Here is a 16564-nt window from a genome sequence, read left to right as displayed (position 1 = left end):
TTATATTTCATTTGCTTGATTCTCTCTTAGTATAGTACATCATGAGAGAAATTGGTGCATATTATTAGGAACGGATTTTGTGGACTGGAGGTGGGTATGTGCAAGGGCAGTGGGCGCTGCCAGTGGAAGGTGCGCAGGCGCTGGTCACTAAAAAGAGATGGCGTCCGAAGGGTACTCGTGTGTTGCTGCCTCATTTTATCTGGATTTACTCAGAACAAGACGGTGACACGGCCCATGGCTACCTGTGTGTGCTGGTGCAGGCTTGGTGCCTGTCGGGAGGTGCCTGGTAGGGCCGGGAGCTGCACATGAGGACCAGCGAGGCTCACAATATTGGTACGTGACCTACCCACCATTTGTCCAGCTGGCAGCTTCTAAGTAAGATTTAACTGTTTGTAAAAATAGTTCAGATTTTAAAAAAAATGTTTTGCATTCCTGTTAAATCATATTTGTCGCCTTAATTGTTGTTTTTAACCATTTAAAAGTTCCAATAATTTTTCATATCGTTCTTTTAAAATTTCTGTTTTATTGATGGTTGAAATGTTTTGATATTCCTGGTGTTAGTTAAAGTATATGGCAAGTCAGAATATGTAACTTAATCCAGTCTAGGTTCAGTATTTCAAAATGCGATTTTCAAAATTAAATTGTTGATTGATTGATTGATACATTTATTGTTGCATTAATAATTAAATACATCAAAGGAGGAGGACGGACCTTGCCACCCACCCCCTGGGCAAAGACTTAAGGGTAGAGTATAGAAAATATAAAAATATAGTATACATTACAAGAATATAAGTAAATAAATAAATACAGATATTGCACACCTTATTGCATAAATATCATACAGTCTGGGAGCAAACGTAAGATATTCCTTGAGTTTTGAAAAACAGTCGTGAGGAGAGAGAGAGAGAGAGAGAGAGAGAGTAGGAGCATTTTAGTTGAGCCTATTCTGCCCTGGTTCTTGTTTGCTGCGGTGACACGGTGCCGCACTGAGTGAAGATTGCGTTCATAATCACTTATCAGGGGTGGAGTGGGGAAAGGAGAGTCAGGAAGTGAGGATATTTATATTATTTGACATATCTGATAGCATGTCAACTTTTGTGTGTGTGTGTGTGTGTGTGTTGGATCAGTGACAGGTGGCGCTGGGGAGTTACCACGGCGAGCGGCTGGCTGGCTGCAGTGTTTTGGTTAGCACTGGTCAATCTTGCCCTACACGCTCTATTAACCAGTGTTTCCGTCTTCCCGACACCTTCTTCCTGCACCAAGCACCGTCAAGCATCACCAGAGAGGCACGAGTACGTAAGGTGAGTCCAGCGGGGCCAGTCTCTCCTCAGTCAGCCTTACTGCCTTCACAACACCCTAATCCTCCCTGTAGTGTCTTGTATTCGTTTATTTAGGATTCATTATTCGTTATTTAGTTTTTTTAGGGGTTAATTATTTATATTTAGGTTTTGTTTACGTCTGAGTGTGGAAAGAGTTGGAAATTTATTCAAATATTTAATGTTCGCCAATATGTAAACAAGCCGTCAGCTGTGTTATTAGCCATTATTTGCCTCGTCTCTCACTTATTGTAAGCCTAACATATTACAAGATGGATCCACATGTCTAGCCTTCATATCCGCTGGTCAGATATATCCGTCATTGCCTGGTTTTGGTGTTATATAGGAATAAATAAGGCAACATGGCCGCCGGCTCCCCCACTGAGGTCGCCGCCGAGGGCCGCCATGATGGCCTGGCACCTGTTCCGGCTTGTTGGTTCCAATATTTTTTAAAATTTTTCTGAATTAATTTATTTGGCTTGTATAGTAAGATTTTATGGTTTTTAAAAATATTTCGTTGCTTTTGAAGTGTTTTTCTTGCTTCAGTTAAGTAAATGTGCTGAATTTGGTGTTGTTTTTTATGTAAATAAGGGGCAGTTTGTACGGTGAAATTTACCCAGCCTGGTTTTTGGCTTTTTTATTTGAGGCTTTAATGAAGATTTTATTGCTTCAAAAAATCGTTTATGATTTTTAAAGTATGTTGCGTTCCTGTTGAGTTAAGTATGTGGAATTTGAATAGGCTTATTGTCCTGTTGAAAGTGGTGATTTTGTCATTTTTTAGCTTCTTTATTTTTTTATTGTAGCTTGTAACCAAGTGTGCATTATTTTAAAAAATAGTTCAGATTTTTTAAAATGTTTTTTTACCAGTGTAAAGTGGAATAGGTGGACTTTTCAGTGTTTTTAATGGTGTCAAAATTTCCAACACTTTTTCCATATTTCACATAATATTTCTTTATAACTACTGAGACTGGAGGTGTTTTGATATTGTGAATATTAATTTAAGTAATTGTCAAGTCAGAATATATAATGCATTCGAGCCTAGCTTTATTTTTTCTATGGGTCAATTTTAAAATGAAATACGTTACGTACGTATGGCAGCGGGGCGCCGGCACCACGCCTGTGACGTCATCAAGGATTCGGGACTCGGTCTGCTCCAGTGTCTCCTCAATATTTACCGTAATTTCCAGTGTTTTCCAAGTGTTTCCAGTTGTTTCTAAAGTCAGGCGTGTAGATAGTTGTAGTAGAAGGAAGAAAATAAGAGAAATGAAAGAGGAGAAGGAAGAAATAAAAGAAATGGAGGAGGAGGCAAAACAGGTAAACAATATTTAGCTTAGTTTCCCTTGCTGCGCTGTAGTTCTCTGTAATATTTGGTGTGTTTTGGGTGTTTTATGTGTTTAGGATATATGTAGGAATATTGTGGGGTGTTTAGAGTGTGTTTTGGTGGTGTTTCGGTGTGTTTTGGGTGTATATTTGCTGTTATCATTGTGTTTTGGGTGAATTTTGGGTGTTTTAAATGTGGTTTAGGATGTTTTTAGTTATATTGTAAGTGGTTTGAGTCGTGTGGGGTGTTTTGAGTATATTGTGGGATGTTTTTGTGTGTTATGGGTGTGTTTGGGGGTATATTGAGGTGTAGTGAGTTTGTTTTGGTTTTATTTTCTGTTTTAAGTGTTTCGGTGAGTTTGGGTGTGTGTGTCGGGTCTTTTGAGGTGTATTTGATTGTGTGCAAGTAGTTTTGGGTCTTTAAGGGTGTGCTTGTGGTGTTGAGTGGTGCTTTAAGTGTGTTTTGGATGTTTTGATGTGTTTTGGGTGTGTTTGATGAGTTTTGGGGTGTTGTAGTGTATTTTGGGTGTTTTAAATCTTTTGAGTGTGTTTGGATAAGTTTTAGGTATATTGGGGTGCTTTGTGTTATGGATAAATTTAGCGTGGTTGGGGTGGGTTATGTGGATATTTTTAGATGTTACGGGGTGTTTTGAGTGAATATTCAATATTTGGTTGTATTTAGGTGAGTGTAGTGGGTATTTTGGGGTGTTGTTATGTGTTTTGGTTGTGTTTTTGATGTTTTGAGTGTATTTTGAGTGTGTTTTGGTAAGTTTTGTTGCATGTAGGGATGTTGAGTGTTATATATATATATATATATATATATATATATATATATATATATATATATATATATATATATATATATATATATATATATATATAATGGGAAGGCAATGAAAAGAGGGACAAAAGAACATGGGATGCACCGCCTGTGTTCATACCGGGATCTGATGTCAGTTCTTGTGAAGGGCCAGAATGCATATTCCTGAAGTCTGGAAGGAGTCGTCCGCCAGCCTGTATGGACACTAGGCTGTAGCTCCAAAACTAACTGTAGGATTCTCTCTAAAATAGTCTCATTGAGATTCTCGCACAAAATTACCTATACGTAACTTAATCTAACCTAACCTAACCGCTACAAGAGTAAATGGGCCGAAACATTACCAGACTTCGGGAATATGCCTCCAGAGGGATACAGGTTAAGGTCGCTTCACACACATCAGTGCCATATTCGTTCCGTGCTGTTCAGTGCTTCAGTGTCAGTAAAAAAAAAATTCATCATTTTGGAATTCAGCGGAAGCATTTACACACGTCCGGCGAAGTACCGTGTTTTGACTGAAGTGATTGTTACGTCTCCGTTCCGTGAAATGGAATATCGTTGTCACTGGTATTTTAAAAATTTTCACAGATGTCGGACAAGTGTTTGAAATAAAATAGAAGAAATTGAAATGGTGATAAATACTCTTTTTAATTGATGTAATTAATCACAATGTACATTATACTTATCAGAACACACCACATCACACCACACCACATCATAACACACCACACCATACCACACCACACCACACATCACTGAGCAATGTCATCAAACAGTTTTTGGAGATTCTTAAGTACTGGAAAATTTTTGTTTCATCATTAATTAATTCCTCGTACAGAGTAGCAAAATCTCCTTCAGTTTCTCTTTTTCTTCCACGTTTCATGTACCCAATTTTCTTTTCTTTATTTTTTGTTAAGCAAGCATCTTGCTCTTCATCAAGAATTATGAAAATCATAGCCAACTCCACGTCTAAAAGGATATGTGTGCATAGACGTCACGAAAGCGACATGGATATCACTGACACTATACGATACTAATACGGCACTGATAGGTGTGAAACCACCTTTGAGTGTACTATTCAGATAGTGTACCCACTATCTGCCAATTTCACTGGGACAAAAGCACAATTAGGTGATTGTTAAGAATAATAATAATAATAATAATAATAATAATAATAATAATAATAATAATAATATAATAAAAGGAGTTAAGCCATCTATATAGTTAGCTAGATTGATATCATTATTATTGTTATCATCATTATTACATATCAAGGTATTGTGACATTATTATTAATAATATGTTGTTATTATTATTATTATTATTATTATTATTATTATTATTATTATTATTATTATTATTATTATTGTTATTATTATCATTATCATATTTCAGCTATCCAACATCAGAACAGTATATGAATATGGCAAATGCTGTTTTGACATCATTTCCTGCCATCCTGAGAAACAGTGATCTCGAGGAGCACGAATTGCAGCTGCAATGGAAATTGCGCATCCAGCGCAAGTTTCAGAATTCAAGAAAGAGGCAGGATTCCTCAGTGACTGAGGTGATGTCAAGGAAAAAGAAGATCCCTTGCATAGCGCCAAAAGAGACTACGTGTCCACTGATGTATGGAGTAAAGGCTTACCTTCCACCAAGGCCCCATTCAGAAGATGATGAGTCATTAGAGAGACATAGACAGTGGCTTGCTCTACATTGGATGAAAAAAGATCCCGAGTTAGATAAGGTATGTGATATTTGTACGCTTGATTTATCTTTTTTATATTTCAGAGACTTCTTTACTGGTGTTGTTTAAAAATACCTGCTCTTATGTAAGCAATTTCAATGGTACTGGTGGATAGCCACTGAAAAATTATGCTTGTATATATATATATATATATACGAGTATATATATATATATATATATATATATATATATATATATATATATATATATATATGAGGGAGAGAAGGAGGCTGGCGGGACAGTCAACTTATGAAAACTAATTTTACTTTAATGATTTTCCTCAGGCTGAATGCCTCATGCAGTTGACACTCTCTGAGAGACGCAAAAAAATAATCAATGGGAACATTCTTGTAGCAGAAATCCTGAACTTGTACCTGTGGATTCAGACTTTTGATGGCATAAGTGTGTATATATGTACACTTTATGGATTTTGCTACATATTGTTACTAATTGTCAACTTTATTTGTAGGGCTAAAATGTATATAGCTATTTATATTTTATAGTAGGTAATTGATATTTAACTACTGGTACTTCCATTCTCCCTCTCAGGCTCAAAGGCCTCAGTGACGGGAGATAAGCACTCATAACTAAGTACAGTTATTGCAGATGCTCATCTCTGTAACCTTCACTTATAATTATTTGATGCTTATATCTTTACAGATAATCAAGGAGTTCCTGAGATTAGAACCACAAGCAGTTTTGAAAGGGCTGGAGAAATATAGGCTCGCAATAATTGCCATTCTCAAAAAAAGAAAAGCAGTTCCTCTGTATATGGAAACCTTACTTGAACTCTATGACCACAATGAAAGTCAATGCGAGTAATGTCTAGTTCAATTTGTTCATTTCAGTAGCTGGTAGCAATTTAATATATGTATCTTTTCATCATTAGCAATGCATCTTTCACTTTTATAAGCCTAGTATTCATGAAACTATGCTGCATGCAAAAACCAAACATTGTATTAACCATGACCTATGTAACTGTAATGCTTGCACCAATTTCTATAAAGGTACTAATTTAATTGTTAAATTCCTGCTCTTCTATCAAATTTTTGGCTGAGTGCTATGGCTAAATAATTGTTTGCAGCATAAGTGATGTTAAAGATTTTAATAGGTGTAAAGCATCTCTCTCTCTCTCTCTCTCTCTCTCTCTCTCTCTCTCTCTCTCTCTCTCTCTCTCTCTCTCTCTCTCTCTCTCTCTCTCTCTCTCTCTCTCTCTCTCTCTCTCGTAAGGAAAGACATTATTTCTAGTGTAAATAAACCCAATAGGCTGTCCAATTTGAAATTTAAAATGTAAATATTATCAATCTTTTTAGAAATGTTAGCTGCATCCTCTTCCCTTGCAGTCCAATAAGACAGGTCACTAATTCGTGTGGAGATAGAATTCTTGGAGTCACCTTTGCCGGCACTAGCGCAAGTGCAAACAGTCTGATAAAGGTTTCTTCCATGGTTGTGATGAAGTTCAGGACTTCTCACACTGTTTTGGTGGATATGATGAGAAGAATCGGGAGTTCGGAACATCAGTGCGTTATGTCGGGGCATGTAGGTTCGGCTGGGTTTTTTTTTTTTTTTTTTTTTTTTTCGATCAGTACTCATCACATTCTTACGAGGACTTGCTAGACAAAGCATTATTGCATTATGATATTACCCAAATAGTGTCTCAAGTAAAAAACATAACCGCATACTCGTACAAAAGATTTGCTGCTGTGACACAAAGGACAAAAATCATTAGTATACTGGTCGTTCTGAGCATTCAATCACAATGCTTGTCATTCATATAATTAGTAGAACCATCGAGGAGCTTTATTTTTGTTAATTCTTATGTGATAAAGCAATAATTACAGGAGACTCTTAAAAGATTGGTACTCAAATTAGTGGACTGTCCTATTGGATGTGACCATATCTTCACTTTTTCCTTACACAGTTAATTTTCTTTTGTTTATTTGATTTACTTATTATCATATTTATTTATATATTTATTTATTTGCACCAGATGCTTGCTTAGTTATATTGGGGTTACTTCACCTGCTTGGAGAAAGGAAAGACTCCATTTTTACTAAGGTTAAATTTCAGTACCTTTGATTTTAGAGTGGTGTGTATATATTGAAATTTCTGAATATTTTATCACCTTAAGATATACATCTACATATAAATTTTATTTTTTATGTTAAAATGTTATTAATGTTTACACTATTATTTCTTCCTTAAGGTACCAGAAGAACTAAGAACTGGGCAGTCTAGTGTGTATTTGATGGTGCACCTGTAGCTGAACCAGCATGTATTTCTATGGCTGTAGTCTCATTGGTAGCAGGGCTTTGTGTTTAATATTGAACACCCCAAAAAATTGTGAACATTTCCTCCATTTCACAACATCCCATCTCTTAGGTATCAAGTATGACAAAGGTAACACTTCAAAAACAAGATCTCTACTTGTAAAACTCAATGAAGTAAAGACAGAATTGAGCTACAAAAATGCATAAATCTGCTTCCAAATATATTCAACTCCACACATAATGCCTCTCTCTCTCTCTCTCTCTCTCTCTCTCTCTCCTCTCTCTCTCTCTCTCTCTCTCTCTCTCTCTCTCTCTCTCTCTCTCTCCTCTCTCTCTCTCTCTCTCTCTCTCTCTCTCTCTCTCTCTCTCTCTCTCTCTCCAAATTGGGAAGTATTCTTCATGTACCATATGATGCATTTATTTTTATTTTTTATATGCATTTTTTTACCCTTTTTTTTTTTTTTTTTTTATTTCTCTATGTTATTGCAAGTGATACGTGAAGCTTCTTTATTACTGTTCTGAGCATTTCTGTAGATTTGTTTAGTTAGTATATCCCATAGAAATACTCATTTTCTTTTTTTTTGTGTGGCTTTAAGGATTAATGGTGACATATGGATATGATCTGGGTTAAAAGCTTGTACAAATAAGGTTAAATGTCTATTTTTGCACTGGTTGTTTCCCTAAGTTTCTTAAAAGTACCGTGATATAATGATTAGCAGTGGACTAATGAATTATTCTTTACAGGGTCTGTAACTCCTTACATTTAATTTATGTTAACTTTACTTATATTTTTTCCTTTAGTTTATGAATGGGAGGAAGGTTTAATATTCATATCTTAAGAGATGCTTACTTTCTTTTCCACATTGCAAGTTTTAGTGATTAATTCTCACAAATGTGTATTATTTACTTAATGGCTTGTCAAAACAGGTTGTTTTTGTGTTGCTTTTTTTTTTTCTCATGCTAGGATGAAGTGTTACTAATGGAGTTTATTTTTTACATCTGTTTTATATATCATTACAGTTTTGAGGGGAGCTTTCTGTTAAATGTTCAAGTGAAAAGCATATTATACTATAGATGATAAGAATTATAGTGTTTATTTTTTTTATTTATTTTTTTAATGCAATGAAATGGAGGGAACATTTAATTGTATATGAATATATTGAATTTATTACCTATTCTTTCCCTAACCTTGAGATGCAGAATGAATGACTGGCGGTATTTTGGTATATTAGTGTGATTCCGTTACTTAGCTGGCTGTCGATAAGTAGCTAGTATATTAATATTTGGTAGTTTTCCTCGTAATTCGAATTATTCCATAGTATACCCCTTTTTGCTCAATAAGCTTAGGAATGCAGAATATTTTTTTCTGATGGAGTGGGGATTTTAGATAAGGAAGCTATTTTGTGAGATAACAGCTGCGACAAATTCTAACTCTCATAATTGATCACCGAGTCACTTACGTGAATTAGATCAGCAAACTAAGGTATTCTTGTACTCTGAACTGTCTCAGAATGGCTTGGTCATTTTTTACTCTTTCACCAATCTCTGTTTCGGACATTTTTTTTTTTTCTGATAGTATTAGGCACGTTTTTAATCAATCTGCATGTTGTTTTTTTCCTGCAAACCATTAGTTTGTATTTTTATCCACCTTCCTCCCCTTGATGCCCTATCCCCTCAGAAAGTAATGTTTGCAATAAAAATGCAAAGCAGATTAATACAAAACAGACCAAAATCTACCAGAAAATTGTTTCATCCTCAGAAATAAGTATCACAGCAATAACACTCACTTGCAATGACCCCCCCCCCCCCCCCCCGGGGGACTGGCTGCTGCTTGCCCATGGCTGCCAGCTGGCTGTCACGCACCACCACCCAACCCAACCCAACCTAACCAGACTAACCCAACCTAAATAAACTAATCTAACTTAAGAAAACTAGCCTAACCTAAACCAGATTAATCTAAGCTAACCAGACTAACCAAACCAAACCAAACCAAACTAAACTAACTGCCATGCCTCAGTCATTGCTCCTGTAATAATAGTAAAAGGTTTTTATAATTGTAATCAAACAATATATTAGTAATGCATAAATCTTAACACAAAATATGTCATAACTACTGTTTCTAGAAATGCAAGTAATAAGAGGCATTCTCTTATTTCAGGGTAACGCTTGATGCAAATATCTAATATTGATAATGCAAATGGTGTGTTTTGCTTATCTACAATAAATATTTCTTCTTTTATGAAATGACAGGGCACTGGTATAGCAGTGGGCTATACTGGTGCCAGTTTGCTGTCTTCCTACGTGGCCTATCTCTCACCATGGGTTCCTGCGTGGCTGTGGTTAGCTGTGGGGTCTGTGATGGTTCTGGGAGTCATGATCACAGCTATCAGTACTGTTGGTGCTATTTCTACCTTAGCACCAAATCCTAAGGCCTTCAAAATGGTGAGGATATAGTATGGTGATTGAAGTTACTGTTTGCTTTTGATATTGCATTGCTTATAGTCTAGTACTGTATTTTGAAGTTTCTCTTAAAATTAACATGATTGGTATTTTACAGTGTCTTTCATTACTGCTGATGGTAATAGTAACTGAAATGGGCACTACAATGTTAGAGTATCAGAAGAAGGCATTGTTCCTGAACTCCCTCACCCTTCACATGAAACAAGAAATGGAAGTGAGTGAAGCAGCCTATGGCGTAAATATTTCTGACACTCAGATGTGGGATGAAATTCAGCTTGAGGTGAGTTCTCTGAATATTTGTAGCTTAAAAGAATGTCCCACATTTCATTATCTTTCTGCATGTGTTGTGTGTCTCTATCTCTGCCTTTTATATATCACTTTATCTATATATTCTTAAATGTCCCATTGTCTTTTCATATACCAATCATATCTATTTTAACCCCAGATAAACATGACATGCAGCTTCATAAGCTAGATTTGCATTCTAATAAGTCTGTCTTGCCCTGTGTTCTGATAAATGAAAGTCACATTCTGATAACAGCTTTTATGACTTTCGTATTGATAAGCCAGAGTTGCATTTTGATAAAGCCATCTTGTGTTCTGATTGGCAAGTGATAATGTGATTATGTCTGGAATATTGAGGTATGGAATGTAGACGGCCTATTGTTATGAGGAACTGCACAATTGCCAGTATGTTTTCATGATTGCCAATGAGTATGTTATGTTGTGCCTTCAATAAATATCCTATTGCTGTATAATGCATCTAATAGGTCTATGGTTCATGTGATTAAAATGTAGGACATCCAGAAGCAAAAAAGATGGACTCTGCAATCAGTGCCAGAATGAACAAGTTTTTAGATATAGGGAGGTCCCGATGATATGATTAGTTAACTTCCATTTGAATTGCTCATATAGTAAATTCTTGTATAACGAAACACATGACTAATGGCAAAATGGGGGGTTGGGTTCCTTGACCCTTATTTAAGGTACTTTATCAAGCTAAAATGAATAATCCCAAATGTAACAAACATGTCTATTACAGAACTGTTGATAAAACAACCTGAAAGAGAAAACAGCATACAAAGAACATGCTTTCATTTTAATTAAACATATAAAATGTGCATAATACACACCAATGTCTAGCTAATGCATCAGGGAGGGCAACTCAGCCACCACTCTTGTGCCTCTTAATAATCTCTAGCTTTTTTATGAGTGTTGGTGGTACTCTAGCTCACTTAGCCTTACTGCTAGGAATCACTTTGGATCTCATTGGCTTCTTGGGAGGAATAGGTAGCACATGAGAGGCAAAATAAAGCACAATTTATACACCACGTGGTCTGCCACACACACACCACCACCACAAAATATAGCAAATGAAAGAACACACAAGCAGTAACACTGTAACACATCCAAGCATTGATCAGTCACATAAAGCACAGTACACTGTACTTGTATTGTGAGTATGTTTGCAAGCAAAATGATGATAGAGTACAAGCCTAATAACGAGCAGTAAGGCCGAGTTCAGTTTAAAAAAAGGACTGGTGGTAGAATGCAAGGTAAGTAGGGGACAAGGGAGGGGTTTAGTTATCTTCCAGCACTCACAGACTTGTCTCTGCACATCTGAATCATTGTACATCACCATACAGCCTTGATTTGTTAGTAGAAGGGTGCAGGAAGGTGTGCATTTTAAACTTTGTAATTTAACTTGCCTTGAATTGAAGCTTGTATCATTGGATTTTTGCACTTGTATAAAGATAATCCCTAATTTGCACACCTAATGTCATTGGTTTCTTGTATCAAGGATGCTCGTATAATGGGACCTCCCTATATAACATTTAAGGAAAGCATGGCAGTAGGATAAGAAATATTTTGTAACATTTGAATATTACAGATGAATTGTTGTGGAACAGAAGACTACGAGGACTGGTTTGACACAACCTTTGGGAATGGGACAGATGTTCCTGACTCCTGCTGTTTGCTCATTTCTGAAGGGTGTGGGAAAGGCATAAAGAATGATGTCACCCCTGAAGATGATATTGAGACACAGGTAAGTCTTTATGAGGGTTGTCACCAGGAGGCAACTGTAGTGTAACAGTTAGTATGTCTACCTAGCAAGTGAAAGGTCATGGGTTTGATCCCTGGGTGGTGCCTGCTTTTTTCTGGTGAACCCCTTACTCTGACAGACTTGTATTGTTTAGATTATTCCTTGAGTATCATTGAGGTTATTATGGTCCCATTTCTTAGTTACATCATTGATTGCCTTGATAATAATCTAATTTTTGGTTTAAGGTACTGAGCTTGCTTGAGGGCTGAGTTACCTTTGTTTATTGTAAAAGTTGACCAAGATGTGAGGGATTACATTTAAATGTGAATGCGTGTATGTAGGTGTCTTGTCACAGCTACTTGACCCATGGGGAATTTTAACCTCATATATAGATAAATAAATGTAGAACCTAATACTAATAAGTCAGTATGCTTTATATTTATGTACACTACACTTATAATGCTAATCAGCTATTTGTTTAGGTTATTATAAAAATATCTCTTACAGGGTTGCCTTCCCACAATAATAGACGACCTTAAGCGTGATGGCGAAACACTAAGTCGAGGAGTGTGGCTGCCAGTGTGTGCCATGCATGTTGCTCTGGTGAGTGATGACAGTTATGAGTTCTTTGTGATGCCCTCATGTATGCACTGTGTTATTCTGTTTTTATGTCTAGCATCATATTTCATCTATAAAAATTCTTCTGGCCTTAATGGTAAATCTGTAGCTGTTCTTTCATCTTTGTGTCTCATATTTCTCACATTCTCATAATTTCTTACAAATGTACATTATTTTCATGCTAACTGGTCTTCTGATCTCACTAACTGCATGCCCCCTCTCCTCCTGCAGCCTTGTTGCACAGGATTTTCTTCTTTCTCTCACCCCTATTCTGTCCACTTCCTTAATGTAAGAGTTAACCAGTATCTTCAGTCATTTATCCCTTTTTTCTAGTAAACTCTGAAACTCCCTGCTTGTTTCTGTATTTCCTCCTCCTTATAACTTGGACTTCTCAAGTGGGAGGTTTCAAGACACTTATCCTCTGTTATTTGATCATTCTGTCTGATGTTTGCTTTGGGAGCTGGCATTTGAGTAGGTCTTTTTTTTTTTTTTTTTTTTGTAGAAAATTTTTATTCCTCTTAGCCAATGACTCTCTTACATTAGAAATAAGTATTGTAAAAAATATAAATTATGTGTGGTCCTGTGGTGCAGGAGATGAAGGTTAGGGATTAAATTTAGTTTATTATTTATTGGTTTATTGGTTTGTGTATCCAAGAAACTATGCCTCTAGAGGCCAATGACCAGATGAAGATGTGGGTAAGTGTGTGTGTGATGCTGTGTCTGGGCCACCATATGTGGGATTGCTGACCTTGTGTATAGAAAATACAACAGAATTATTTATTTGTTTTCCTCTCCATTTTCAGCTGGTTCTTCTGTTGGCTACATCAGTATTCCTTCACGAGGGTTACACTGACAGCAATTTCCCGGGTGTACTCTAGCTCTGATGTTTTGCCGAGTCCCACTCGCAAGTACAAAACTCTCGTTAATGACTGTTGAAATTATTTTGTTAAAATTATTTTATAAAAAATGTGTTCTGCTCATATAATTATATAATGTTATGCAGGAAAAGCAAATATGTTGGAAGCATTGAAATATTTGTTTGATTAAATTTTCTTTTCAATATTGGATTAGAACTTTGTAGTATTATTTAGAATTGTGCAGTTTACCAAGATCATATTATTTAAAATTGTGCAGTTTACCAAGATCATATTATTTAAAATTGTGCAGTTTACCAAGACCATAGTATTTAAAATTGTGCAGTTTACCAAGACCATAGTATTTAAAATTGTGCAGTTTACCAAAACTGTAGCCTTAAGTGACAGGTAAAGCTGAACAATGAAAGCATTACTTGGCTGGTGTGTGTGTGTGTGTGTGTGTGTGTGTGTGTGTGTGTGTGTGTGTGTGTAATCTGAAAGTAACTGACTGAAGGTATTTTTCCTTAATGTATTGCTTTTTTCCTATATGTGCTCCAAGGAAAGCAGGCCTTGTTGAATTGATATACTCTTAGAAAAAAAAAGTACTCATGTTTTCCAAGTCAGTAAATCATATGAGAAAGAAAATATTATCATGCACGATCAACAACAGCTGATCTCGTAAAGATAGTGGCCTGTTATAGATATTTTGAGCATAAAGCAAAACTGATTAATGTGTTTTGGCACGAAGAATACTCTAAATTGTAGACTTAATTTCACTACAAGTAACTGATTTTTACACAATTCTGCTTATGAAGGATAACAAAACAATGTTTAATGGACAATACTGAAAGATGAATCTCTGGGGTGGTATTTGCTCACAAATTGTGTGATGTGGTCAGGGTAGAGTGGTGAGTCTTGCCTGTGATGAAATTAAGAAGAATCTCCGTGGCGGCACTCAGGGAAAGAAGGGGCAGGGTTGTGAATACCTTCCCTAGGAATGACACTATTAGGAGGCAGAATGCAGGTGTATGGTTGGAGGCAGAATGCATTGTGTGGCTGAAGTGGAGTGTGTGTGATTGTAAGACTGGAAAATTAGCCTTCATGTGTTTCTTATTAGGTAACAGATTGGGCAAAGAGGTGGTATGGATGTAATTAGATAGCAGATGGTGAATTGTATGAGTAGGTGCAAGGGTGTAGAGAATGGGGATTGTGTGTTAGAGGTTGAGAGAGGGGGTATACAGTGTTAATTAATGAGTTAGGTACAGGCAGGGTATACTGACAATATTTCTACTTAACATCACCAGCAAAGTGAAGTGAAGCATAAGTGATTACTGTGATGTTAGTTTTTATTGTCTTTCAGAAATTAAGTTGTATCTTTCATAAAACAGCTTATAAGGCATTAGAAGTGATACTCCTTGGCTAGTGGGGGGTAAAAATTTGTAGTCAAGTATTCTGTACTCTGCAATCTTGTTTCTCAGTTGCTTTTTTCTTCAATAACACAAGGAATATGGGAACACATTCCAAAATTCGGCATCCAAGATAATATAGCAATGGAAGTGTGTGTGTGTGTGTGTGTGTGTGTGTGTGTGTGTGAGTGTGTGTGTGTGTGTGTGTGTATCAATCAACATTGAATTTATCTCGCTCTTGCTATATCATAGTATTAGACAATTATTTTCATGGGTAAAAGAAAGCTTGGTTTTTGGTTTTTGGTTTTCACTATACAGAAGCATTTCATTATTGGGTGTGTGTGTATATATATATATATATATATATATATATATATATATATATATATATATATATATATATATATATATATATATATATATATATATATATATATATATATATATATATATATATATATATATATATATTATGTATATAGCATTGTATATTGGGAATATTATATGTAAGAAGTAATAAAACATATCCATGGAGTATAGGAATTATATTGTCTACTTGCAACACCTGCTTATAATTTATGTATATGCATAATCATCTTTGATACATAAATTGATATCTTGGTCAGCATACAGTATTTCCAAAATGTTTTTGTATTAATATTTTTGTGTAGAAACCTGAAACTAAATACAATTTACTTTTAGATTTGCTTCTCTCTCTCTCTCTCTCTCTCTCTCTCTCTCTCTCTCTCTCTCTCTCTCTCTCTCTCTCTCTCTCTCTCTCTCTCCTCTCTCTCTCTCCTCTCTCTCTCTCTCTCTCTCTCTCTCTCCTCTCTCTCTCTCCTCTCTCTCTCTCTCTCTCTCTCTCTCTCTCTCTCTCTCTCTCTCTCTCTCTCTCTCTCTCATCCTTTAAAAGTACAAGCAGGTCTAGCTGTGCACAAGAAGTGCCCACTGATGCTAAACAATAAATTTCTGATCTTTATCTGTTGTGTCTAAGGTGAGGGCTGATCATTCAGAATGAGGCATTGAGGAAGTAAGCATCCTCTACCTCCCTAACCTTTTGTCTCTTGTTCTGACTACTCTAGGGAATGGTGACTGCTGTTATTGTTACAGTTGAACACCAACCATTCTTAGCACCATTTCCCTTTGGTCAGTAATACTTGTTGATCTTTTGCAATATATAATGTATATACAACAAAACATAATAGTATTGTAAACTGAACTAGTTTGCTTTATTGGTGTAGTCATGTACATGATAAAAGAAGACATTCTGCTATCTTTTTCAAAGATATAAAAACATGCGTTATGTATTCTGTGTAACACCCCCATTTGCCTTATTATTATTATTATTATTATTATTATTATTATTATTATTATTATTATTATTATTATTATTATTATTTTATTTATTTTATTTTTTTTTTTGGGGGGAGGGAGGCAGAGCTTTCTTACTTTATATGTGAGAGGGATACTTCTTTCCTGTTATTAGGTAACTCACCTGCTTTATTCACGGAATAAATTATGAAAAAAAAAGTGAAAGGCACTGCACACACTGCACACTGCACACACAGGAAGATACTGTCCCACCAAGAAACAGGAAGAGCATAAAACCATACTCATGGAAGTTACACAGCCTGCAAGTGTATCACATCATCTTGGTCTAGTGTTTGCACCAGTTTTCTTGGCTAAGCACAAGACTCCTTGGGTTCATCAAG

The 16564-nt window shown here is 35.9% G+C and overlaps 1 protein-coding gene across 7 annotated transcripts; it reads left to right on the top strand.

The window, feature by feature from the left end:
- The first annotated feature begins 92 nt into the window (after window positions 1-92).
- On the top strand, window positions 93-15632 carry LOC135103095 (tetraspanin-4-like). Of its 7 annotated transcripts, none has more exons than XM_064009090.1 (8): window positions 93-333; window positions 1264-1301; window positions 4849-5200; window positions 9721-9912; window positions 10028-10210; window positions 11822-11977; window positions 12482-12577; window positions 13396-15632. In XM_064009090.1, the coding sequence occupies exons 3-8, from the start codon at window positions 4871-4873 to the stop codon at window positions 13468-13470; spliced, it is 1032 nt and encodes a 343-aa protein (XP_063865160.1). In that variant the 5' UTR covers window positions 93-333; window positions 1264-1301; window positions 4849-4870; the 3' UTR covers window positions 13471-15632. The 7 variants fall into 7 exon arrangements, with proteins under 7 accessions (XP_063865160.1, XP_063865159.1, XP_063865158.1 ...); XM_064009089.1 differs by having other exon boundaries at window positions 94-333; window positions 1134-1301; XM_064009088.1 differs by having other exon boundaries at window positions 94-333; window positions 1128-1301.
- Window positions 15633-16564: the final 932 nt, after the last annotated feature.

The sequence above is a fragment of the Scylla paramamosain genome, chromosome 8 (assembly GCF_035594125.1).
Source record: "Scylla paramamosain isolate STU-SP2022 chromosome 8, ASM3559412v1, whole genome shotgun sequence".
Lineage (NCBI taxonomy): Eukaryota > Metazoa > Arthropoda > Malacostraca > Decapoda > Portunidae > Scylla > Scylla paramamosain.
This window is presented reverse-complemented; position numbering and strand designations above follow the sequence as displayed.